This window comes from Symphalangus syndactylus, chromosome 21 (genome assembly GCF_028878055.3).
Source record: "Symphalangus syndactylus isolate Jambi chromosome 21, NHGRI_mSymSyn1-v2.1_pri, whole genome shotgun sequence".
NCBI classification, from domain to species: Eukaryota; Metazoa; Chordata; class Mammalia; order Primates; family Hylobatidae; genus Symphalangus; species Symphalangus syndactylus.
Genome location: NC_072443.2, coordinates 51,760,297 through 51,787,318, shown reverse-complemented (window position 1 = coordinate 51,787,318; position 27,022 = coordinate 51,760,297). Strand labels below are relative to the sequence as shown.

General features: G+C 45.9%; 1 protein-coding gene across 4 annotated transcripts in view; it reads right to left on the bottom strand.

The window, feature by feature from the left end:
- EEFSEC (eukaryotic elongation factor, selenocysteine-tRNA specific) overlaps window positions 1-27,022 on the bottom strand; it is a 265,744-nt gene that overhangs the window by 168,644 nt on the left and 70,078 nt on the right. For all 4 annotated transcript variants that reach the window (XM_055259113.2, XM_063630221.1, XM_055259114.2 and 1 more), the window contains exon 2: window positions 2,213-2,420. In XM_055259113.2, coding sequence (XP_055115088.1) covers window positions 2,213-2,420 — 208 coding nt within the window. The remainder of the gene's footprint in view (window positions 1-2,212; window positions 2,421-27,022) is intronic.

Here is a 27,022-nt window from a genome sequence, read left to right as displayed (position 1 = left end):
CGGTTACTCTTTGGACAGAAAAAAATACATTTAATCTTTTGAACACTTTTTGGGTTTGATAGGTACATGGTTCTATCATGTACCAGTCCACATTTTCCCTTTATAGACAGAAAGTACACAGAAAGTTTCTTTGCAGCTGGACTGGCATTTATGAAGGGTTTACTTAACAAGGGAACATAAGAAAAGGAAATAGTCACTTAAAATAATTAAAAGAAGTTCTTTGCTTCATGGAGGTAAAAGCTAATGTTCAGTAGGTCACATGTCCACTGATTACAACCCCTCAGGGTGACAGTCCTCTCCTTTCCCTACCAGCCTGCTGGTGCTCGATGAGGGCAGGAGGGGCTTCCAAGGACCCTTAGATGGACAATTTCCTCTGGATGTGTGATAAAGTCCATAATTTGACCTTCAACCAATACACTAAAATAGAAATAGTAATTTTCACAAGCAAATGAGAATTTTCCTTAAATTTAATTAATCAAAACTATTACTATTAATTAACACTTAAACGTACCCTAAGCCCTTCCCTGAAGGTCCCATTTCTATAGTAAAGATACTGAGGTTGTATCTGAATACTGAGGTTGTACTGGGTTTTTATGCGGGAGTCCAAAAGACCTGTTCTTCCTTTTCTGACAAGTAAATAAAACGACAGGGAGATCAAATAACTCACTAAAAAGAAGATATAATTTTTTATCTTCCTTTTTACAGTCTCATATCCACTTCCGCTGGGAATAACAATGTCTGAATTCTTATGCAACACTTATCTAAATGTGTCGATTTTATCGGATTGATGAATTTTGCTAACAAAAGGCAGCGCTAGGAAATCTTTTATGACATATTTGGCCCATTCACAGGGCTGGAGCTTTAATTTAACCAACTTGAGAATTCTGAGGGAGAGCTGCAGGTGTTGGATCTGAAAAAAAACATCATAAATGGGAAGGCATATCAATCTTTATGACAGGGAAACAAAAACACTCTCTACTTGCTTGCCCTCCATGGGCAGAAGAAGGAGAGGTGGAAGTGGCAGGATATTGTCTCAGGCTGCATAGCAAAGAGGAAGCATCCCTGTCTCCCAGTGACCGCTATTTAGTATTGATCAAAAGGGACTGGCCTAGAGAGGAAGAGAGAAATTGATAAAACAATGAGGTCTGTCAACACTGTGCTCAACAAGGACATTTTCTCATTTTCTTGACCACATCAGAATTAGTCATTCCTGTGGCTGCCTGAGCAACCAGGTGACTTTCTGTCTCACAGTCCCCCTGTGCCTCCCGCTCCCCTGCCCTTATTGGTAGCACTGCCAGCTTTCTTCCACACTTACTGTGATCCAGGAGAATTGCTTCACCAGGGCTGTGGATTCTCCTGCTAGATATCTCCCCAAGCCACCTCCTCCCTCCATGCTCTGCCTCAACTCAGAGCAACACTTTCTCTCCCTGGTAAAACCACTACAGTTCAGTAGCCTCTGCTGCTCCTTCTCCTTCTCCTCCTCCTCCTCGGTCCTCCTCACCATGCCAGCCTTCCACTTGCAGCCAGTGATCTCCTAATGAAAAACCTCATCTAGCCACCCCTTGCATAAAATTCCTTAATAACTTCCTACTTTCCACAAGATAAAACTATAAACTCCTTGGCAGAAGATGCTAAAAAGGTCCTTTGTGATTTGGTGTTTCCTAGTCTGGCTTCCAGCAGCAACAACCATCTGTCTGTCTGTCCACCCAATCTTACAAGCTTCTGTAACAGAAACAACCAGTCATCTACCAAAATTCATCCTCCCCTTTTGATAATCAAGTTGTAGAGAAGCAGATAGCAAGAGAACACAGTCCTAGCCTCTCTTGCACCAAAGTATGGCCAATATATGTAGGCGGGACTAAGTTTTTATCAAGACAGTCTAAGTAAAAAGGATCTGAACCCTTGCTGGTCCAGGCCTTGCACACTGGGCACAGAGTCTCTGTGTTCCTTCTCCTTCCTGTGAGCTGAGACACAGAAGTGCTTGTGCCTCATCAAATTCTAGTTTCTTTATGCTCCTGTGGTTTTTGGCCTCTTTTAAAAATACGTTAGCCTTTACCTGATTTAACGCAGCCCTGGCAAATGCCAGGTTGAGATCCCACTTACTAGGACGGGAGGCTGACACCTGCCTGTCCAATTCATGTTTGTGAAATGAACATGGGAGGCCCCAGAAGCCTTCTTATGCAGCGAACATTGCTTTCATTAGCAGACCTACTTGGTGTTCTCTAGGGTCTTCTGCATTTTCTTGGTCATTTTATCAATTGCTGCCTGTCTCTTTCCTTCAGCTAAGAGGTCTATTTTGTTCAGCACCACGACCAGCTTCTGGCAGGCAATCTGGCCGATCACAAGGCATTCCGCTGACTGGGTCTGCATCCCCTTGGTCACATCGATGACCAGCATCATCAGATCAATGATCTGGGCCCCTGGAATAGAGAAGAGAAGGTTAGAAAGGGAAAAGGGGTGGTGAGCCCCACAGAAAGTTGCCCAATGCCCCAGGTCAAAGCACTGCAGTAAAAGTGAGCAAAGTGGAATAAATGGTGACTACACAGCTCCTGGCTGCAGGCCCTGTGCTAGGCACTTGGACCTGAAGCTTCAGAACTGCCATGATAGATGAGGAAACGGAGGCCCACAAAACACAGAGAGTTTGCCCAGGATCTCACTGCTAACACGCAACAGGGCTGGGTTTAGGTATAGGTTCGTCTAACTCCAAAACCCATGCCTTTCTATTGCACCAATCCTAATCACTTTCATTCCATTTGACAGAGTAAGAAATGTCTCAGCAGGGGGAAAAAAAAAAGTTTCGTACTAGGCTTGGCAAATGGCTAGATACTTGCCCTTGCTAAGAAATGAGAGAAGACTGAGAAAGTAGAGGGGGTAGAAGGGGGAGGATTAGGGAGTGGACAGCATCTTTTCCTCACAGTGCTGTGGCTCACTCCTATTCCTTCTCGGGTGTTAGGAGCATCTAAGTTTCTGTGTCATAATCGCTAAGTACTGAACGTTTGTGTGCGTGTGTGTATGTGCGCGTGCGCACTTGTGAGCATCATCCTACTGTACAGCACACCTGAGCTGAACAACAGAAGGTAGACAGACAAGTTACAGAAAGTGAATGAAGGGAAACTGCTATAAATCATGTCAGGAACATAATCTTAGCCAGTGAAGTGACTGTTTCCTTTTTAACGGGTTTTGGAGTCATTTCAACAAGAAGGGTGTAACTTCATACTGCAGGAATATACAAACATTTTCCCTATTAAAATGAAGAATAATTACATTTTGAGTTTATAAGAATGCCCATGAAGCATTTTTCAGGATCAGATAATGGTCATTGGCAATGCAGAGGAGACTGCTCTGTGAATGATTCTGATGATGCTGACTCTATCCCACTGCTGGGGATAGAGGGAAGGCATGGAGGAGGGAGGGCCTTTCTTTTTTCGGGCACTCTGACTATGCACACTAGGTCAGCTTACTTAATCTCCAGTAACCTTATGTTTCAGATGAAGAAATGGAGACTCAGAGACATGGGCCTAGGTCATGTGCTCTAGATCACACAGCCAACTAGTATTGAAGACACTAGAAATCAGGGCTCCTGACACCACTGTTGAAGAATTCTTCCCACTGTTACAAGAGGCCTCTTGGTCACCCGTCCTGTGACACTCCTCTGGCCTCCCACAGAACGGTGTGTCTCTCTGACTTCAGGTAGACCTAGACATGCCCCAACCCTCCTGTCTCCCACTCTGCTTCTCCCTGTCCAGCCTCCTCTCCTCATCCTGCCAGCTGGGGCCACAGGGCTAGGCTCAGGTGCACGCAGCAGCAGCAGTAGCATCTCCCCTGCCAAGTCAAGGGGCAGGAGGGCCCAGGTCTCTGCTACAGCCACAGAGAGGATGGACACTGACTCTATCATCTACCATGAACAGGATAGACTATTAAAAACAGACTCGACTCATCTGATAGACTCCCTCTCATAGCTACTGATTTACCAACTCTCCTCTGGACTCCTTCTCTGTTCCAGCTCCAGTTCCCATAGCCCATGGCAGGCTCATGTTGGCTAGTCCCTAACGGGCTGCTGCAGCTCAGATGTGGCCCTCCAAACTCCATCCTCCAAACAGCCTTCCCAAAGGTACTTTCTAAAAATATGTAACTGATTCATATACTGCTGGGCAGGAGCGGGGGTCTGGGGTTAACTGGTATAACCACTACAGAGGCACAAAATCTTTGGCCCAGCCAAGCAGCATGTTTGTTACAGCTAACATTGGAGACTAGGTAAATGTCCATCAGCAGGGGACAGGTTGAAAATAAGAATATAATGCTCTAATGCCATGACAGAATACTATACACCCATTTAAAAGAATGAAGAAGCTCTTTATATACCACTATGAAATGATATCCAAGGCGGAGTGAGAAGGGCAAGGCACAATGTGCAGAGTGTGATTTGTGTTGAAAAGGGGATAAGATATACGTGTGTGTGTATGTGTGTGCACGTGTGTGGGTGTCACATATTGAATAAGTATTTGCTTCTACACAGATAAAATATCTCTGAGGGAATGCAAAAGAAACTAATGACTTGGTTGTCTGCTGGGAGACAGAAGATGAGTAGGAAGGAAATTCTCTGTACATTCTTCAGTTCCTTTTCATTTTAAACAGGGATGTGTAGTATCTGTTCTAAAATAAAATTATAATTTTAAGTAAATAAATAAATAAATAGTACAATAAAACACAGACCTGACCATGACCTTCTCATGCTACGAGCCCCACTGTCCTCTGAAAAAGAAAAAAAAAGACTCCCCAGTGTGGCTTTGGGAGGCTCCCTGTTTTCTAACTACCAGTTGCTTCCCACTCACCTTGTCCCAAGCACCATGCTGTGTGCTCCACAAACCCTTTCCTGGGCTTTTCGCCCTCTCCCCATGGCCCCATGACACTCATGCCTCCCTCACACAAGCCGAGCCCAAGCCTTCCCTCCCCAAAAGATACACCCAACTGTCTTCCGGATCCTAACCATCAGTAAATCTGGGAACTGGCCACAGGGCTGTGAGACTGGGTCTTGAGGTAGGATGAGATAAAGCCCATCAGGGAACAAGGAGGGAGAAACATGTTGGGGGCCCAGCCTGTTTTCCTGTCTCCACCTTCACAGCAGAATGGATCCTACACCAGCCCCACAGGCCTCCCTCTCTGGTGGGCGAAGCTGTGCCCACAGGGCCAAGGCCACTCAACCTCATGGGTTCCTTAAGGACTTCTCCAGAGTAATTCTGACTATCCAAGTTCCCTCTAGAACTTAAACACCTGCCACTACCTAGCCCCTACTTTATAGATGAGGAAGTCGAGGCTTTAGGGAAGTCTGTTGACTGCTCATGGTTATACAGCAGGTAGGTGGCAGAGAAGAGATCTGAACCCTGGTGCCCAGGTTCTTAACTCCCACACCACACAGCCCGCCCTGCCCAGTGGGGACCCAGCCCACAATCTCCCCCGCCCCATCAACTCTCCCACTTCCCATCTAAAGATCAAGGTAGGACCCAGGTGGACTCTCGCCCCTTTCCCTTCCTTGCCTTTGCCCCTGCTCCTGCTTTGCCCAGAACACCTGCTCCAGGTTCACTTGCCCCTAATCCTTGATGCCCCACCCAGCTCCATGCTGAGGGTTCATAACCAAAGCCTGGGTTTTCAATCTGTATTCACAGCACAAGACCCAGCTTGTGCACAGCTTAATACATCATTGTTGGACTAATGCAGCAAATGTCCATATCCCTGCCTCTTCCACTTTATTCACCAGGAATCTGTTCCTCTTCTTCAACAGTCGATTTCCTATTGGTATACACAACTATCCACTAGGGGAATGACTCATGTGTTCCATGCATCAGGCCCTCTTGCTTCTCACGCCTATCGAGATCCTGTGGATGGGATATGAAACTGATTGACAGACCCAGAAAACTAATCACAGATAGAACCCAAACACTCGGGAGCTAGTTGGGATTTCATCTGCAGCCTGATCCGGCATCCACAAGCCGTCTTTGTTCCAAAAGGCAGGCTCTTGAGCGGACTCTCTGCAGCACAGCCAGCACCAGGGACTTCTAAGGAGCCCAGAGGTCAGAGGGACTTGACTGGCCACACTGGGAACCAGAGTAGCACTGGAAACCCAGGGTCATCACCAGGCAACTGCCTGCTGCCTGGCAGCAGCTCTCAGTTATTTTCTTTTCTTCATCAAACTTTTGATCAGACGACAGGAAGTGACACAACTGGCCTGTCTTGCCTTTTTCAAAAATCCCTAGTATTTTCATAGAATGAATCAAACAGTGTCCTTCCCAATTCCCATGAACCCAGGGTAGGAAATCGCTCTGAGACTAGAGGGACATAGCGAGTGAGTGGGTGGGAAACACAAGACAAAAAAATCGAGGCTTATAAATGATCCTCTATATTTCCCAGTCTATCAGAGTTTTTCATCTAGTTGTACTGACTGTAGTATCCTTAAAAGATTTGCAGAATAATTATAATAGGGTTAAAGTTTCTCAGTACATTTAAAAATTCCAATTTCCAATTCTGTAAATTATATATCTTAATCATTTCAAAAATAATGAAAAACTTACAAGGGTCAGCATTTAACAAAGTATAAGTTATCTGTGAGGTGTAATTTTCCTTTTGGGACTGAAGGGATAAAATATGTTCAGAAAAAAAATATTTCAGCTGGAGAAACTTAACATTATACTTTGAACATATTTTAGCAACCTCAAAATCAGATTTTTTTTTTAAAAAATCAAAGCTATGGGCATTATAAGAAGGAGAAATAATATTACATTTAAAACAAAGAAAAAAATTTTATTTCCAACTATATTTTAAGTTCAGGGGTACATGTGCAGGATGACCAGGTTTTTTACGTAGGTAAATGTGTGCCATTATTTGTTATTTTTTATTTTTATTTTTTTTAATTTTAGAGGCAGTGTCTTACTGTTGCCCAGGCTGGAGTGCAGTGGTGCAATCATAGCTCACTGCAGCCTTGAATTCTTGGGCTCAAACGACCCTCCTGCCCTAGTCTCCCAAGTAGCTGGGACTCCAGGTGCATGCCACCATACCCAGCTTATTTTTTTAATTTTTTTGTAGAGTTGGAGTCTTGCTATGTTGCCCAGGCTGGTCTTGAACTCCTGGCCTCAAGAGATCCTCCCACCTCAGCCTCCCAAAGTGCAACTAGGATTATGGGCGTGAGCCACTGTGCCTGGCCAAAATTTGTTTTTGACTGGTGACTTTTTAAATATTCATTGAACAATGTAAATACATTTTATCAACAATATAAAACTGCAGTCGCAATTAATATCCTACTATTATTATGACCATTTGCCAAATACATTAACTCTCTCTGTGCCTCAGCCTCCTCGTCTTATACAAGGACGATGATACTGCCTATGTTATTGGATTACACTGAAGATTCAATGAGATCAGATATGTAAAGGGTTTAGAACAGTGCCTAGATATATGAAATCCTCAATTATATTAGCTGTTACCATGGTTTTTACTTCTACAACTGCTATTATGATATGCACAGTGGTGGTCTACATGTCTTCATCTCTTCTTACCTGCATCTCAACACCAACTCTGCAATATGGGTATTACAAATGGGAAAACAGGCTGGGTCTGTAACCCCAGCACTTTGGGAGGCTAAAGTGGGCAGATCACTTGAGCTCAGGAGTTCAAGACCAGCCTGGGAAACATAGTGAAACCCCGTCTCTACAAAAATACAAAAATTTGTTCAGCGTGGTGGCACACATCTGTAATCCCAGCACTTTGGGAGGCTGAGGTGGGCGAATCGCTTGAGCTCAGAAGTTTGAGACCAGTATGGGGCAACATAGTAAAACCCTGTCTCTACAAAAAATACAAAAATTAGCTGGGCATAGTGGTGCATGCCTGTAATCCCAGCTACTTGGGAGGCTGAGGTATGATGATCACCTAAGCCCAGAGAGGTCAAGGCTGCAGGTCAAGGCCTGATTACACCACTGTACTCCAGCCTGGGTGACAGAGTGAGACTCTGTCTCAAAAAAAAAAAAAAAGAGAGAGAGAGAGAACAAAGGCTCAGAGAGGTGAAGTAATCAAGTCAGGTCAAGGAGCAAGGATTCAGAGGGATTTGAACTCAATCTACTGATTTTGCTCTACAACAGTACCCTGAAACTCTGAGCAGCAAGATCTTATGTCCAGAATAAAACAATTGCTCTGTACAAGCCCCCTGTGGGTGTTCCTGGACAAAACGGGTAGGTTTCAGAGGTCCCCACCTCAGAACACAGCTTCTCAGACTCCAGGGTGACAGCCTTATAATCACAAGATGATATCATTATTGCAGCTGTTTTTATTCATTTATTCAATGTATTGCCTATCTCCTCATTACATCGGTAAGAAGACTGAGGCTGAGGCAGGTTAAATAACTTGCCCAAAGCCACCCAACTAGGGGCAAGAATCCAGGATTGATCAGGCTCCATCCAACACAGGTTGCAGCTGTCCCAACCCTGACTCTCTGCCAAGGGCAGGGGATGGGAAGGCAGCAAGCCTTCAGTTACATTGTAGCCCATTCTGCAGAGAGATCAAGGAGAAAATCAGTTTTAAGGAGAATTAGTTTTCCTCCTTCTGCAGTATTCCTGAAACAGGGTAAGCCTGGACTTTCCCTCTCAAATTCCTACTGGTACCAGGAAGGTGTGGGACTAACCAGCAGTGTCCAGCCTGTCCTCCTCAGCACGGGCTCGGAGGATTTGGAAATGGAAGGGGCTTAGACAAGAGGGTCATTTTAAAGACCAAGGAAACAAGGGCCACAAATAAGAGGAAGTGGCAAAAGCAGGGCTTGGAGGTCCCCAAGCTTGGGTATGTTCAAATCACAACCTTATCAGGAGCTTCAATTTCCTCATCCACAACCAGGACCTAAACAAAGATGCCTCCTGCAGAAGATTAGGAGAGACTCAGCCCTGAGCACCCTCGTAAGCAGGAGCTGGTACTAACAGCTGTGAGCACTGAACCTGGGCCCCACCACTCTTGGTCAAACTGTAACAAGGCCTGCTGTCCCCACTAGTCCAGGCAGACTCCAGGCAAACACAAGTGGACAAAGCCTGCTGATGGAGTTGGGGAAGCAGAAAGAGGAGGAGAGAAGGAGGGCAGTCACGACCAGGCCCTGCACAGTGCCTGTGACCTAGCACCCACCTGGGCACAGGGCAGCATGCCACACTCATGCACTCTTTCTCAGCCTTTCTGCTCAGCCCTCTCACTGAAACCAAACATTCATGCTGCCCATGCTGCTAACAACCACCAGGTTACTCCATCGACTGCAGGAGGTGCTAGGAGTCTAAGGCTAGAGGCTCCTGGCCAGGCCCAGACCCTCCAGTGGGGACCAGGTGGCCAAAGGAGGCCCCAGTCACAGGAGAAGGCTCCAGGGACCCTGGTCCCTGTTATCACCAGATAACCATTTTCATGAACAGTTTCAGATGGAGGGGAGTTTTATAAAGCTATTCACCCTCTCTGTGCTCCATCTCCACATCTGTAAAACAGAAACAATAATTACATTTCTGTTTCCTACTGACAGTGGTGTCTACCACCCTAGTTGGAAACTCAGGTTCCTGTAGAGGAGACACCCCAGAGGGAGGGCATATTTTGATCTGAGGCATGTGATCAAGGAATTCATGGAGAGGGGTGCTGCCTGTGGGCAGGAGGAACGGGGCGGCAGCTTGGAAGCCCACCTCAAGTTCTGAGGCAGGTGGGGGCAGAGGGTAAGCATCTCGCTCTGCCAGCTGCACAGCCTCAGGCAAGTACACCTCTTGACCTCCTGGAGCCTGGGATTCCTTCTTTGAAGATGCTGATGCCAGAGACAACACCATAAGTTGGAGGAGGGCACCTCGCCCAGCACCTACCACATGCCCCAGACTCACTAAATGCAAGCTGCTGCAAGTATCACTATGCCAGCACAGTAAGAGCTCAAGAACTGGCCTCCTCCTTCCTTTAGGGCTCACATATACCCAAAGGCCTTGTGTCTCCCCCAACTCCTGTGGACCCAGGAGCTGGCCTCTCACAGCGTTTCTTGGTAAGTGCCAGCCAACAGCCTGGAGCACTGTGTCCACCACTAGGCAGGACATCCTTATTGTTTGAACTGCCCTGCAAAGGCGGGCTCCTCCACAAACATCCTGGCCAAATCCCACCAGACTTGCAGGGAGACCCCTGAGCAGGAGAAACTGACCTGGCAGAACTAGACATTGCTGTCCTGGTCCCATGATGCATTAAGAGTCAAACCCTGGCTTCTTGGTCTCCAGGTAAAGGATATGCCATACCAAGTGGACCAGAAGAAGTTTAAGAACTCCAAGAACCAGAAGTAACAAGTGGGAACAGAGTTGACCCAGCATCCAGCAGTGACGCTGCAGTATGCTGCCTGACTGTCAAGAAAACCAAAAGCAGCAGCCACAATCCAAATAACAGCCATTACACACTTTAGGAGGCTGAGGTGGGCAGATTGCCGGAGCTCAGGAGTTTGAGAACAGCTTGAGCTAACATGATGAAGACCTGTCTCTACTAAAATACAAAAAATTAGCTGGGCGTGGTGGTACGCACGGAGGCTGAGACACGAGAATTACTTAAACCCAGGAGGTGGAGGTTGCAGTAAGCTGAGACTATGCCATTGCACTCTAGCCTGGGCAACAGAGCAAGCTCAAAGAAAACCCCAAAAAACCCCGAATAACAGCCACTGTGGATTGAGAGCTGAATTGGAGCCAAGGACTTCATATCACTGGTTGCAAATTGACAACTTAAAGATGCCTGAGGATCTGGAATGGGCATTGTCTAGCCTGCACAGTGCCTGTTAGAATATGCATGCCCTGCCAACATTTACAACTTGAGAAATGTCACATAAAAATCTCCATGAATTAGCACATGTGGTTAGACCGGGCCTTTGTCTGATGTGGCTGAGGAGCAGCTGTCTCCTGGAGAACAGGCATGCATTCCCAACTTTACCCTGGTTCCTGCAATTCCCTATTGCCTCACACCCCAGCATTTGTACTACCAGCCTGGCTCCCAACAGGCACTTGAGCTTGTGACTTCTGCATTAGTTCTAATCCTCACCACTATCCCCTGGAAGAGGAGACCTCCCATTTCCATAATGAGAAATCTGAGGTCTAATTGCCCAACAGTCAACAGCAGAGGCAGCGCTAGTACCAAGGGCTGTCTGACTTCAAAATGTCTGCTTTTTCTATTACCAGCTGCCTCTTGGCCAGAATCATGCATTCCTGAGTGCTCTGGGAACCCTAAGGCATCCCAAAGAGCAGGTGGGCAAGGCCCTGAGGATAGAGAGGAAGGAGAACAAAGTGCACAACCTGAGGCATAGTCCTGCAGGAGGGAGCCAAAGGAGACATTCATCACCACCTGAAGAAAGGCCAGGGTGAACAATGAGAGCATGTCAGCAGTGGAGGAACAGGAGGAACAACAAAGAGAGTCCATGTAAGACATCAAGGCAAAAAACAAATGGCCCTGGACAAGAGAGCAGACAAATAGAGGTGCTGGACCCCCGCCAAAAGGAAAGAAAGCCAGAAAAAACAAGAAATGCTAGAGACTCGTGGCAAAACACCCGCAGAGCTGGGAGAGGGGAGCAGGGCAGGATGCAAATCCATTTGCTGGCTGCACAATCTTGTGTAAGGATCTTTCCCTCTCTGACTCCAAGGTCCACATCTGGAAACAGGGACAATCACCTAATTGTGATAAAGGGACAATGGGTAGCCATCTAGATAAAAATAAAATTGGATGTCTACCATACACATGACACCAGAATAAATTCCAAATGGATCAAAGTTTCAAACATAAAAACAGAAAACCAAAAAAGCACTGAAAGAAAGGGTGAGAAAAAAAATTTTTATAATCTTAAAAGTAAAAAAATACCTAGGTAAGATACAAAACCCACAGAATAAACATAGAAGAAAATAAAAAGGAAACACTGACAAATTCAACAACATAATAACAAAACATCTCTGTATAGGAAAATATGATAAAGTCCAGTGACAAGGGAGAGAAGCTTAAAATGCACACTACACACAAAGGACTGTTTTCCTTAATATTTCAAATTGGAAATATAGAAATGGATTTTTTGAAAAGAGCGACAGTCCAATCAAAAATGTAAATGGTATCAACAGCTAGTTCACACACAGCACATTTACTGAGCACTCCCTCGTGCCAGACGTAGAGGTGGTGGCTGGCACACTTGAGAGGCCAGACAGACAACAGTCCCTACCCCTTGCAATCGAGAACTCACAGTCCAGTAGGGTAGAGCAAAAGCAAACATTAAAACACAGTAAGTGAATTTCACAGTAGGGTCAGAGAGGCTAAGCATCCTGGGGAGAAAGAGCAGAAGTAGACTCCGAGCTGTCCGGGAAGCAGGTGGCCTGCAATTTTAAATCAGGTTGTCAGGAGAGGCCTCACTGAGAAGGAGCTATCTGGGCACAGACTCAGAGGAGAAGGAGCTGGTAGGCAATAGAGGGAGGAGCCAGTGCAAAGCCTCCACATGCGTTTGAGGAAGAGGAAGGAGATGAAGTCAGAGAAATAAGCAGGGGCATAAAGAAATAAAAATAGCTCAAACATGATAAGACATCCCACCTCACTAGTAACAAAAAAAATGCAAATTAAAACCACCGTACACTGAAATTCTGTTTTTCACCTACTGTATTGACGAAATAATACTGATGATAATACAAAGAGCTAACATGTTGAGTGTTCGGCCTGCCTAGCCCTGACATTCTGGGAGCCTGCTGACACTCTGCGTCACCGCCACCCCTGCCCCCTGCCATTTACAGATGAGGAAATTAAGTCACAGGTCGCAGAACTAGAAAGATAGGGAGCTAGAATTCAAAGTCAGGCTATGTGGCTCCAGAACCCAAGTTTTATCCAGGAGGCCGAGTCACCTCAAACATTTGGTAACACTCTTGGCTGGGCACAGTGGCTCACGCCTATAATCCCAGCAATTTGGGAGGCCAAGGCAGGTGGATTACCTGAAGTCAGGAGTTTGAGGCCAGCCTGGCCGATGTGGTGAAACCCTATTTCTACTAAAAATACAAAATTAGCCAGATGGGGTGTTGCGTGCCTGGTGTTGCTGTGTAATCTCAGCTACTTGGGAGCCTGAGACAGAAGAAACACTTGAACCCGGGAGGCGGAGGTTGAATTGAGGCGAGATTGCGCCACTGAACTCCAGCCTGGGTGACAGAGTGAGACTCTGTCTGAAAACAAACAAACAAACAAACAACACTTTGCCCCTCCATGCAGGGGAGACAGATAGTCCTGCCTGTCACTGGGGTGGGGTTGGGGGTAGGAGCAGCACATGCTGGCAAATGGCCATCAAACACACCTGGGGACTAGCAGTGACCCACGTGCACATGGGGCACATATGTGGACACTCACTGCTACGTGTCTGGAAGAGCAAAAACTCAGAACCAGCCTGATTGCCTGTTGGAAGGGAAGCAGTTAACTAAACTATGATATATACATAAAACAGAACATGACCCAGCTATTTAAAAACACCAGGGTAAACTATTCACTGAATAGAGCTTTAGTGGAGCTGGTGTGTTCACTGTGTGCACAGTATATTGCCACTTCTAGAGAAACTGTGGGAGAAAGAACATGCTTAAAAATCATGAAGTGTCTTTGGAATCTTTAAAAGAAACTGGTTATAGCAATTTGCTTCCAGGAAGTAAACTAGGTAAGCAGGGGGATAAGAGGAAGATTTACTTTTTACTGTGTACCTTTTTGTACCTTTTAAGTTCAACTCTGTTGAACTACGTACATACATACATTACTGACTCAAGAGCAATTTATTTTTAAAAGTCAAGCTTCAGGCTGGGCGCGGTGGCTCAGGCCTATAATCCCAGCACTTTGGGAGGCCAAGGTGGGGGGATTGCTTGAGCCCAGGAGTTCAAGACCAGCCTGGGCAACATGGAGAGACCCCATCTCTACAAAAAAAAAAAAAAAAAAAATTAGCTGGGTGTGGTGGTGCGCACCTGTGGTCCCAAACATATGGGAGGCTGAGGCAGGAGAATCACTTGAACCTGGGAGGCGGAGGTTGCAGTGAGCCAAGATCACACCACTGCACTCCAACCTGGGCAACAGAATGAGACCCTGTCTCAAAAAAATAAAGTAAAATAAATAAGTAAGTAAAAGTAAAGCTTCATATCACTGGAAAACCAGCATAATTTACCATAAGTGAAAGGTTTAAAAAAAGAAGTACAATAAAAATAAAATACTGCTATTAAGTTCTAGCCAGACATGGTTACAGTAACAGGCACTGAGCTTGCAATGTTAAGAGAAGTATAAGAGCTCCCAGCACCAACCTGAGATCTCCTTAAAGTCATCAGAAGGACTTAAAGAATCTTGAAGTGGGAATAACTTTCTCACTGGGATTGACATCCCTTAACACCATATCTGTGCACACATCAAGTCATCTCAGACACAACTCTAGGTATGTACCTGTCCTATTAGGAAACTTGTCAAGAGGCTGGCTTTGATCTACAAGTTAGACAATCCACCTAAGGCAGGGTGGGAGGGTAGAAGAGAGAAGACACACACTTATGCCTGCTTAGCGGTCATAAAGGTTTTCTGTTAATGAGGTTTCAGCCTTCTGCAAGACCAGTGGAGGAATCCATGGAAATGTCCTCGCACCACAGTCAGCCTTGCTAGAGAGCAACTCCTAAGTCTCTGTCTGGCTGTACCCAAACCATGCTGTCGTATGCAAGGATGGTCACAAAGATGACTCAAGGATGATGGGCATACGGGAGTCCTCTGTACTATTCTTAGAGCCTTTCTCTAAGTTTGAAATGACTTTGAAATAAAAAGCTTAAAAATGAAAAAAATGGGCTGGGAGTGATGGCTCATGCCTGTAATCCCAACATTTTGGGAGGCCGAGGTGGACGGGTCACTTGAGGTCAGGAGTTCAACACCAGCCTGGCCAACATGATGAAATGCCATCTCTACTAAAAATACAAAAATTAGCCAGGCATGGTGGTGCGTGCCTGTAATCCCAGCTACTCAGGAGGCTGAGGCACGAGAATTGCTTGAACCCGGGAGGCGGAGGTTGCAGTGAGCCAAGATCATACCACTGCACTCCAGCCTGGGCAACAGAGCAAGACTCTGTCTCAAAATAGATAAATAAATTAAATTAATAAATAAATAAAAAGATGACTACAGGTCAGGAAGTTGGGGAAAGGAAGAAAGAGAATGAACACATATTTCATGCCTAAGAATGCACCAGGCACATTATTTCAATTAATCTTCATAGCCCAGGAAGGAAACATTTATTATTATTCACACACACAGGTGCAGAAGCTGAGACTTGAAGAGATTTGAAGGATCTGAAGTGACTTGCCCTCAGTCACACAGCTAACAAACTGGAGGACTGGATTAGAACCCAAACCTCCAACTCAACAGGAAAACTTGTACCATGACACTAAGCAATATCGCCTGTCTGCCAGAGTCAAAGAGCCTGCATGCCCACCATGAGACTGAGGGAAGAGGAAGTTAAGGAGATGCTCAAGGTCAGAGGTAGGGGCCTATCTAATGTAGGATGTTCCCTATCTAATGAAAATACAAAATAAAGTGATCTTCAACAGAAGCATGAGGGAGCTCAGGTAGATCTGTAAGAGAACTTCCTGAGAGCAAGGGCTGGTAAAGATGTAGATGGATAACTGGAGACATGATTAAAGAGCTCTTTGGCTAGAAGTTTTCAAGATGGCTGATCCACATCAGGGAAGAAGTATGAATCAAGCCAGGGTTCTCCATCCATGAGCCACCTTCATGATTTCTGCCAGGCCCATGGATACTACCTCTACTATTATTTACTCACGTGTATGTTTAAATCACATCATTTTTTTTTTTTTTTTTTTTTGAGACAGAGTCTCGCTCTGTCGCCCGGGCTGGAGTGCAGTGGCGCAATCTCGGCTCACTGCAAGCTCCGCCTCCCGGGTTCACGCCATTCTCCTGCCTCAGCCTCCGAGTAGCTGGGACTACAGGCGCCCGCCACCGCGCCCGGCTAATTTTTTGTATTTTTTTTTAGTAGAGACGGGGTTTCACCGTGGTCTCGATCTCCTGACCTCGTGATCCGCCCGCCTCGGCCTCCCAAAGTGCTGGGATTACAAGCGTGAGCCACCGCGCCCGGCCAAATCACATCATTTTTTAAAATTCAAATGCACTTATATTAAAAACAACTTTACATGACCATAAGTACAACACTCTTAAATTTGCATTAAGGAGAAATTAACTGTAAAGATAAATAAAACGTTATTAGATGTTAACTGGATAACATGGCCTGCTGAAGCACTGAGCCTGGAACTCACTCTCTGCTGAAAAGGGTCAGTGAGAGGTAGGGAAAGGCATGCTGGCACTAAATCCAGGGACTGGAAGAGAACTGGAAAATGCATGACCTTCAGTCCTGCTAAGCCAGAGCATTAATGATGCGCCGGGCATCAGCTCATAGCATCCCCTTATCGTCAGCCAGGAGCGGCCCACCCCTAGGGAGGCAGTGAAGTAGACACTGATCACCAGGAGGACAAGAGGCAGAGTCAGCCTCACACAGGAAGACACACGAAGAGCAGAGGTTTCCAAGCTCCTGTCAGGGCCAAGGAGTCCAGGGGGTGATGGCTGCTTATGTCGCCTTTCCAGATGGAAGCAGACATGAGGGCTCTGTAGGGCCACAGGGCTCCCAACCTAACCAGGGAGTTTTGCCTTTTTGCTTCTTAAAGCTACTGTGTCATAGTCTATCTAGGGTAATCTTTTTAGCTGAGTTTGCACAACAGTACAACTCCTGTTCAAGAGCAGTGAAAAAGAGCAGAAAATGGAATTTGAAATGTAGAAATAAAATAATTGTGGGCCATAAGCTATAATTTGATTTCATGCTTTACAAGGAAATGAAAGAAGGCTTCCTTAAAATGTACAGTTTCTGCTCTCTCCCGCCTCAATCCCCTTCCCCCCTTTTTAACCATTTTAGGATTTCCTCTAGCACAGAAGAGAAAATAGGATTGTGGAAAATGTTCAGTTCTCAAGTGTCACTACCACTCAGGGCAAGCTCGATTTTAATGTGAACTTCCCATTCCGGGTAAGAGGAAATTCTTCAATTAATAAACCGGGTGTGCGGAGGCCAGTCTTTAAGGTTTAATCAATTTCATCTGTACTTAGGATAAAAAGACTGACTATTCTACTTTTTTTCCCCTCGTTTTCCTTCTTTAAGAAAATAATAAAATGAATGTTTTATTTTAAATTCTTTGAGGTTCGTATCTCCTGTTTCAGGAAATATTGTCTATTTCATGCAGTGAGTATGAAAACTTCCCCCCACCCCCTGCCCAACTTTTTTACTTTTCCTCCGAATCTTTATTCAAAAATAACTAAATTATCCTTTGCCCTCATATACTATAACAGCTTGGGAGATGATACGAGTTATACAGGATTTTGGCAGACACCTTGAGGGGCTTGGGGGTGGGGGTAGGAACAGAGAGACAAATCACCAAATATGGATACCAGAATTTTTGGACTGAACAGTAAGAGGTAGACACAGGAATGTGAATTACGAAGAAAACCCTGAGCACACTTCACCATCAGCGATGCCTGAAATCCAAACACAAACCTCGCCCAGGGAAGAGCCCCTGCCCTGTGTGTCCTCGTGTCTCTCCCAGTTCTCTCAGCTGGGGGAGTGGGGGGAGATGCGAGAGGATGGCTTGGAATCTCAGAATTAAGCCAGGGAGCTTTCCCAGCAGTGCTGAATAAACACTCCAACTTGCCAACCAACCAGGAACAACAGGCCCTAACAGGGCACTGAGAACCCCTGACTCTTTTGTTACATGACATGGACACTGAGTCCACCTTGGATCCTGGGGCAGGGTTGGGAATCAGGCCCCACAGGAAAGGGCTCAGGGCACAATCCCTGAGGAGGGCCAGCTTGAGTTGGAGCCCCTGCTCCACTTACCAGCAGTATGATCTTTCACAAAACGCCTGGGCTCTCCAGGCCTGTTTCTTCATCTATCATATGGAGATGAAACCATTACTAACCTTTTAGAAAGGTATGTGATGTGCCTAGCAGACTGCTTAGAACAAAGAAGGTACCTGATCCATGAGATAGGAGAGCCAGAGTTACAAAGATCTGTGCAATTCAGTGTCATCTCAGCTCTTCCCACAAGGTGCCTTAGGGAAAAGGCTATTTTTTAAAGTCAATATTTTTCACAAAACTTCTGTAACTCTGGGGTCCTGTCAATGTGATTTCCATTGTGAAAATGAGTGGAGAGCCTCATCATTCATAACAATGACTACCAATTATCAAGGTCTCGATTGGGCTGGCCACAGTGCTAAGCAACAGCCCATCCAGGTATGAGAAATCTGAGGCTTGGAAAGTTAGACACAGAGCCCAGTCCACAATGAGGGCTCACTAAAATGAGTGAGGGGGAGGAGGCAAGGGAAGACAGGGGAGAGGGGATGGAGGGGAGGAGAGGAGTAGGGGGACAGTACAGTCTTATAGCTAGAACATGGTGGAGCCAGGAGCCAATGCTGGCTCTGCCTGATCTGAGGCAACATAAATTAGTTCCACCGGCCACCTACCTGAAGGTCACCAAAGAGGATTTCTCTTGGACAGCACCCAGTGATCTCCAAGGGAAACTGTGAAGGAAACTTCCTGGAGTCCTCCATCTCTAGATTTCAGGGCATGACTACTGATGCATGGGCCACCTTGAGAGTGAGGGCAAGGTGTGTGGGGAGACAGACAGACTTTGAGGGAACATTCTGGATTCTACTTCAACTTCCCCAATCAGCATGCTAAGCAAGACCTGTCTAAAGGCCCTTACCTATTTGAGTCTCAGTCTCTCCTACCTGTAAAATGGGGATCATATACTATAAACAGAGCAGTGTGAGGCTCATGGATACTTGCTAACCAACCTCACTTGGGTCTGGAAGACAGTAGGTGCTTCATCATGAAAGTGATCATTATGAGCACTCTTGAGCCTGAGTTCCCGTTCTCCCTAACAAATGCTATCATTCACAAAGGCCTGTCCTACAGTAAAGGAAGTGGAGAGCAGTTGTCCCAAATATAAAAGCCTCCAGTGGCCAAGTACAGTGGCTCACCCCTGTAATCTCAGCAATCTGGGAGGCTGAGGGGGAGGATGGCTTGAGACCAAGAGTTTGAGACCAGTCTGGGCAACATAGTGAGACCTCCATCTTTATAAACAAATTTAAAAAACAAAAATTAGCCAGGTGCAGTGGCACATGCCTGTAGTCCTGGCTACTCTGAAGGTTGAAGGAGAGGAAGGCTTCAGCCCAGGGGTTCAAGGTTGCAGTGAGCTACGATCGTGCCACTGTATTCCAGCCTGGGCCACACAGCATGATCTTGTCTCGAAAGAAAATAAAGTAAAGGAAGGAAGGAAGGGAGGGAGGGAGGGAAAGAATGAATGAATGAAAAAACGAAAAAATGAAAGAATGAAAGAAAGAAAGCGAGCGAGAAGGAAAAGGAAAGGAAAAGAAAAAAGAAAAGAAAAGAAAAAGAGAGATAAAGAAAGAAAAGAAAAGAAAAGAAAGAGAACGAAAAGAAAAGAAAGAGAACGAAAAGAAAAGGAAAGGAAAGGAAACCCTCCAGGGCTGGCGGGCACCTCACATGAGCAACATGGGCTAGGCATAAGTCAAGGTGTGAGACCAAAGGGAACAGAAACTCCCGCACCCCATTTGGACGGGACCATTTCTCCTCAGCTCCAGTACACCATGGCCAGACAGGAATGTAGGCCTCAAGTTGCCAGATCCTCCGATTTTTTAAGGGATGCCAAAAATCTGGAATATTATATGAAATTCGCCAATGTTTAAATGTTGACAACCAATTGAAAAAAATGTTTAAACAGCATGGCCCAAACAAAACATGTCCATGGGCCAAGACTGGCCTGTAGCTCCCTAGTGTGAGAACTCTGGAGTTTTCGCTAGAAAGGAAAGTTCGAAGAAACAGAATAAACATCCAGCCTTTTTGGCCTGTAACTATTGGAGTCAGAAAAGCACTCAGGAATCAGTCCACTATGCCTAGGGTAGGGCAGATTTGACAGCCCAATCCTTCTTTCTCCCATGAGACATGTTTTGCCCTTGGTAGGGGTAGGGAAGGTGGATGCCAGGAGGGTCATCCTGGAGGAAAGGACAATGGGCTCTCTGGGGTCCAAATGAGAGCAAATGAACCTCACTCAGCCCTTGCCCCTCCAGTGGGGCCACGTGGGGAGAGCACTTCGCTCTCTGGCCTTGGCTTCTTCCAAAGCTGATGAAAAGGCCGTACGGAGTCTGCCAAACACTCGCTCCCCAACACTCTGGACCGAGGCCCCACACCTAGTATCACAGCCACAGTATACATATGCTGTGTAAAAACAGGGCCTACTTCACAGACTGTTAGGAGGACTGAAGGAGTTAATGCATGTGAAAGCTCCAAACAGTCTCTGACATTATTTTCTCTCTAGTGGGGATTTTCCCTAGAATTTCAAACATAGGTTTTCATACTGAGTCTCAATATAGCCCCAGGAGGTAGAAAGGCCAGGAATTATTTCCCTGGATCATGAAGCAGGAAAACCTCAGACACCAGGCTGGAATTTCCTCTGGGACAGAAGTTATTCTTACCAAGCCCTTTCCACAAGAAATGAGCACTGTCTTTATAGGTGACATTTAATGTAATGTTTACTATAACTAGGCTCTGTTCTAAGTGCATTGCATACATCAGCTCATTGAACTCAGTCATAGGATATAGGTACTATTACCAACAGCCCCATTTCGCAGATGATCACATCAAGGCACAGAGAGTTTGCATTGCCTGCTTGCCCAAGGTCAAATTGTCAGGTAAGTGCAGGGACAGTATCAGACCGCACTCAGGCCGGGGACCTGGTATCTAGTAGTGCTATGTTGCCCTCTGTGGAGAAGAGAGTGAGGGTCACAGGAGGTCAAGGTCAGAGATCGACTCCCCAACCCTGACCCTCCTCCCTGGGGCAAGGAACAAGAAGGGCAGTGTGGTTGGGTCCCTACCTGCACCACCTGACAGCCTCATACCCACCACCCCCATCTCCTGGCATTCCAGGCTTCAGCTCCTCACTCAGCCACGCTCTCTATCACCCCAGGACCATGGCCCATGCGCGTGTGCCTGGAGCATTCTTCCCACCTTGTCCTTTCTCTGGCAACTCAGCCTTCAAATTTTGGCTAGATGTCACCTCCCAGGTATTTTCCAGGCTCCCTCTCATCTGGAGGTAACAGCCCCTCCTCAGAGTCCCACAATCCCCGCTGCCCTAGGATAGTGCTGTTTGTGACTCCCAGGCTCCTCTGCAGCTTCACCCACTGGGACAGGGACCTGGGCTGCCTTATCCCACAGAATCCCTTGCACACGGCAGCACATTATAGGTGCTCAACAAATATGTATGAAGTGAATGAAAAACACTGAGAGGTCAGAGACGACCAGGCCTGTTCAATTACTTAGAACACCCCCTCCAGCAACAATGAATCAACTCTTCTCTAGCCCTCAGTGGTGGCATCCTAGTAACACTTAAAAAGGTTATATATGCTTGTTTAGAAACAGAAAAAAGGGGAGAAAAGTTAAACAACTGAAGTGGCCATGCCAAGACAAAATCAAATGCTGTGAAGATCCGGTGGCCCAGGGCCAATAGAGAGAGGACTCAGGGGCTGCAATGACTGCGTCCACTTAGAGAAGACCCCAGTAATCTGAATGAGGGGAGGATGGGCCCTCACATATCCGCTTTACAGATTAAGAGAGTGAGACTCAGAGAGGTCAAGGAACTCTCATCCAAGGCCGCACTGGTAGCAAAGGCAAGCACTGGGACTGAACTTGGGCTCAATCCACCCCCGGACCCAGACTCCTCCTCCCCTATCATGGAAGCAGGGTCTGTCCTCACAAAGCCCCTGAGGCAATGTCGCTCTCACCAACTCTCACACTATGGGTTCCAAAAAATAACAGTTGTCTTAGACACAAACATACCCTTGTAGAAGAAATGGGTCCCCAAGCCACAGAGAGCCCCTCCTCTGAAGCAAAGAAACCAAGGCAGGACATTCTTGACTAACCCTAAGCTGAAGGTGCTGGAAGGGCTTGGGCCAATGCTCAGAGCCCTGACTCAAACCCATCAGGAGCTTCACCCCATGAAGTGTCCTGAGGGCACTGGGTCACAGAGCCTGCAAGAGTGGATCTAAGAAACTGTTTACTGGGAGAGCAGGAGACCAAAAAAAGAAGAACGGAGCGGCGGGGGGTAGGGGGAAGAATCTGTCACAAAAACTAAGTAAAATCAGCAGAATTCCTTCATGAAAAGGGTGGAATTAGCATATGGGCTCAGTTGCCAAGTGAGGCCATTGAAGCAAGCAATGTAAATGAGTTCAAGATACAATTAGACATTTTTCTGGATGGAGACAGAGGGACTGAAGAAGGCATGGCAGGTCACATTTCAGAAGGAGCAGCAGGAACACACTGCACTGTGAAGCAGCCTGCAGGGTCCACCATGTCCTGCAAGCCCCAAGCAAGCAACCAGAGGGACAGGATGCAATGGCCCGAGAGGGGCCAGGGGCAGGGGGGCCCCCTGGTGGAGGCGACAGGCAGGCCAGGCTGGTGTCCCAGGCAAGCATCCCCACCTTAGTGGGCTCTCCTTCCCCACTATTAATTTCTCGAGATGCCTCATACTGTACCTGCAAACCAGCTACCCTCTGTGCACCACACAACCCTCTGTGCACCACCATATCTGGGCACAGAAATAAAAGTTTGCTTCTGCTCCATTCTGTATGGCTGTCCCTAGGCTGGGTTCTGAACTTCAGAAATTAATCCAACCCAGTCCCTGCCCTCGAGGAGCTTCAGAGTCTTCTGGGGAAAACACACACACACACATACAGACAACATCAACACAGTGAAGTACATAAAAGTTAAATGAGAAGTTTCTGCTAAGCAAGCATAGAAGAGGGGAATTTAGCAACTGGAGGGAGGGAGCAGGCCGGAAAGCTAAGGGAAGGGGCCGTTCAGGGCACAGGACACAGCAGGGGGCTACGGAAGCCCCAGCTGCCAGTGCTGCACAGAGGATGCTGAGCATGCACTTCCCCGGGATCTTTGGGGAGATAGCCAGATCACCTCGAGCTTTGTTAGAAAAGGACGGAATGACCAGAGGCGCCAACCGCTGGCCCCTGGACCAGATATGACTCAATGGCAACAACTCAGTACAGCTGTTCCCAATCTTCTCAAGAGCACATGTGGCCCACCCAAGGAACAGAAAATGCTGGGTCCTTGTGAGGGACACAATTTATTAGGCTCTCTCTAACCCAATTGGTTCTGATGTCCTCCTTTATGTGGCTTACAGCATGGACTGTCTAGCTTCGTCAAGCTCCTGGGCCTCTTCCTGAAACATTCATTTCCTTCAAGGTGAAATAAATGTTTACTCCCAGTCACTCTAAAAGGATCACAAGCATTTCCTTTGTGTTCTCAGCACACTTGCTGGCAATGAGTGTTTCCACAGCCCCTGAGCTCCTGCCCCGATTCTTATTGGGGCTCTGTTCTCCGGCATATCCTGAGAGTCAATCTCTTGCGTCAATGAACTGAGTCTCTTCAATTGAAACTAGAAATAATTGGTAACACTGAGAAGACAATAAGGCACATCTGCCTCTGTGCCCAGCACCTTGGTCTGTAAAGCAGCATGAAACCAGACCACCTGAGGAGTGACAGGACACTGAGCGAGTGCTCGGCAGTGTCCTTCCCTTCTCTCCAAAGCCTGCAGGTGCTCAGAGCTGGTGTCCTCTCAGCTCCAATGCCCTGCCCCATAAAGCCTGGGTGCCTAACCATCCAGACCAGAGGAGAGAGGAAGGGGATGCAGAAGAGGTCTTGGGGCCAGGGGACAGTGCAGAAGAGATGGAGGTGGCTGGTGCTCTGTCCTCCTCCCTGGCAGAGAAAGACAACATTACGTTTGCATTTATAAAAGCTACTATGTGCCAGGCACGGTGCTTGGGATGCTTATATCTGCATTCACATCATCTTCACAACAACCCTGCAAAGTAAGCACTCTAATTCCATCTTCCAAAGGTGGAAACTCAGTCAGAGAGGTCAAGTCACAGGCTCAAAACACACAGTGAGTGCATGGCAGAGCTAAGATCCCAAAGGCCATATAGTCTTCCATAACCTTCAGAACTCCCTGTAGCCATGTAGCCTCATTGTAGGGGGCCTTGGCACTGCCTGTGTACCAGAATCACCACCTTAAGAATAGACACAAAACCAAAAAAAGACACTGACCCAGGGCTGGGGCCGGACTTGCCTCACTGTGGCATCCAGCCCTGTCTTCCAGAAAAGAGCTCTTCTGCATTGGTGGGAGGCTTCCTGGAGCAGTGCTCATCTTCCTGTCTGCTTCAGCCCCTACATCTTGGGTGAAACTTTAGATTGAGGTTACATGCTTCATCCTACTCGGGGTAAGCATGCCTGGGCAGCCAGGTGTAGTACATAAAATATAAAGCTCACTAAGAGGGGTGTGGATTCAAATCCCAATACTAGGGTCTGACCTGAGGAAGCCAATCTACCTCTCTGAGCCTCGGGCTCCTCATTGACATGAAGGACTTGGGGATGTATATGTTCTTATATCCTTTTGTGGAGGGAGGAGGTAGGGAACCATATCTGAAGAACGTTTTTCAAGAAAATCAGGAAGATTCTAAATATAGATAGGGTATTGGATACCAAAGGATAGTTATTATTAGCTGTGCTAATGACATTGATTTATGCAAGAAAATGTCTATATTTTTTAAAGATATATACATAAGTATTCAGGGGTAAAATGACCCAAGATCTCATAAATTTGTTTAAAAATACTTCAGCAAGAAAAGCAGGGGGGAGAGAGATGAAACAAGCACGGTGAAATATTAGTAACTGTTCAGTCTTCCTGATGGGTACATGAAGGTTTGTTCTCTTTGTCCTGAGTATGTTTGAAACCTTTCACTTTTCACATAAAACCTCCTTGAAGGCAGATCTAATAGGAACATTATAAATGTTAAGTGAGAACCTGGGGATGAGGATGCAGGCATGAAAAGACCCAAGGGTGACCACAGGAACCATTTGAATACAGAATTAAGTCTGAAGAACTGTAACATTTATTCTTCCATTAAAATGATGGGCCTCTTATACACCAATTGCATTTACTATCAGTCTTGAAAGAAGAAATACATGCTATGAAAATTATTTCACTAACGCCAACTAAAAAAATTCCTGAAGCAGAACTACCAAAAACAGGAGGAGAGGAGGCGTCACAGAGTGGTGCTTCATTTCTCAAGGTGATAGCTTGGGAAATCCAGGCTTAAGCAGGTTCATTGAAGATTTAAAAGTAACCTTTTGTAGAACCATTTTTAGCTCTAAGGTAAAAACAAAAAAACTGTAGACTTACACAAATGAAAAGAGAATGAGAAACAGAAGATCACATAGAAAATAACAGAGAGCAAGAAAGGATAGAAAATGTTTTTTTTTAATGGAACATGATGACAAAAGACCAAATATATAATAATAAATGTAAAAGGGATAAGTCAACCTATTTAAACAATGAGGTTTTCAAACTACAAAATACAATCCTGTTTTTATATCTTTGATGTCATTTCAAATGATTTCTTCTTTTCCTGTTTTCTTCACTTTGTTTTCTGGTTTTCCTGCAGTGCTCACACAACATGCACGCACATGTGCACTTGCTCATGGACATCCTATGACTGCTTTCTATGCACCAGGTGCTGGTCCAAGGCACTTTACGAAGATGATCATACAACATTCCTGTGTTGTTGTCACTAAATTTCCCATTTCATACATGAGGATACTAAAGCCCAGTGGTGTCAACGTTACTTAAATGTACACTCTTTTGTAATTTTGTACATAAACTTTATAACACAATTGGAAATATGTATCACAAGTTGTTTACCATAATTCAGTAGTGACACAAACCACCTAAAGTCAATGGTCAGACCCCATAGCTTAAGGGTACAGTCCCCAGCAAGACTGCTTTCATTTCAGATACCAGCCACCAGTTCAGGAGTCCCTAGGCCACCCACACTTCTGACCAGCTGGCTGCAAATCCAGGGGGTTCCCATGACCTCCTCAGGTTAGATAATTAACTAGAACAACTCACAGAACTCATGAAAGCACTATTCTTAGGATTACAGTTCTATTATAAGGGTAAGAATCAGGACCAGCCAAATGAAGAGACACATGGGGTGAAGCCTGGGAGGGCCCTAGATTCAGAGCTTTGGTACCCTCTCCCTGTGCGGTCAGGGAACATCACCCTCTGGGCATATCAATGTATTTACCAATCAGGAAGCTCCCTGAACCACAGTGTCCAGAGTATTTACTGGGGTTTCATTATATAGGTATGACTGATTGAATTACTAGCCATGAGACTGAACTAAATTTCCAGCCCCCCAGAGGTCAGGAGGTCAGCCTGATATCATATGGCCCATAGGCCTAACCCTCTAATGACATGGTTGGTCTTTCAGGCATGACCAGTCCCCATCCTGAGTCATCTCCTTAGCATAAACCCAGGTGTGCCCCAAGGGCCCACCGTGAGTAACAGAGACACTGTTATCACTCTGGAAAATTCCAAGGGTTTTAGAAGCTCCAGGAACCTGGGACAAAGACCAGACAAATTCTTTATTATATATAATAAAGCTAAAAAAGGTTCATATATTTCTGTCCCTTCCTTCCCTTACAGAATATAAGGCCCCACCCATAAATCAAGCCATCTCATTTTTGGTAATCTGCTCTAAAGAATAATCTAAAGAATAATCTGAAATGCAAACAAATGTTCAACATGTTGTGGTTAAAGTAGGTAATACTGTACACAGTGCATACATTCATCAAGAGTAGACAGATAAAGTATGGTAGAGCAGGACAATAAAATACTACAGAGCCATTAAACACGTTTTCAGAGAAAATCTAATTATGATATAGAAGAAGGCTCATGGTTCAAAACTTTGCTTAAATAAGGATCTAAAATTTTATACCCAGTAGAATCCCTACTAGGAAAAAAATGCCAAAATAGTTAACCCAAGTAACAGGTTAATAAATTATTCTTATTTC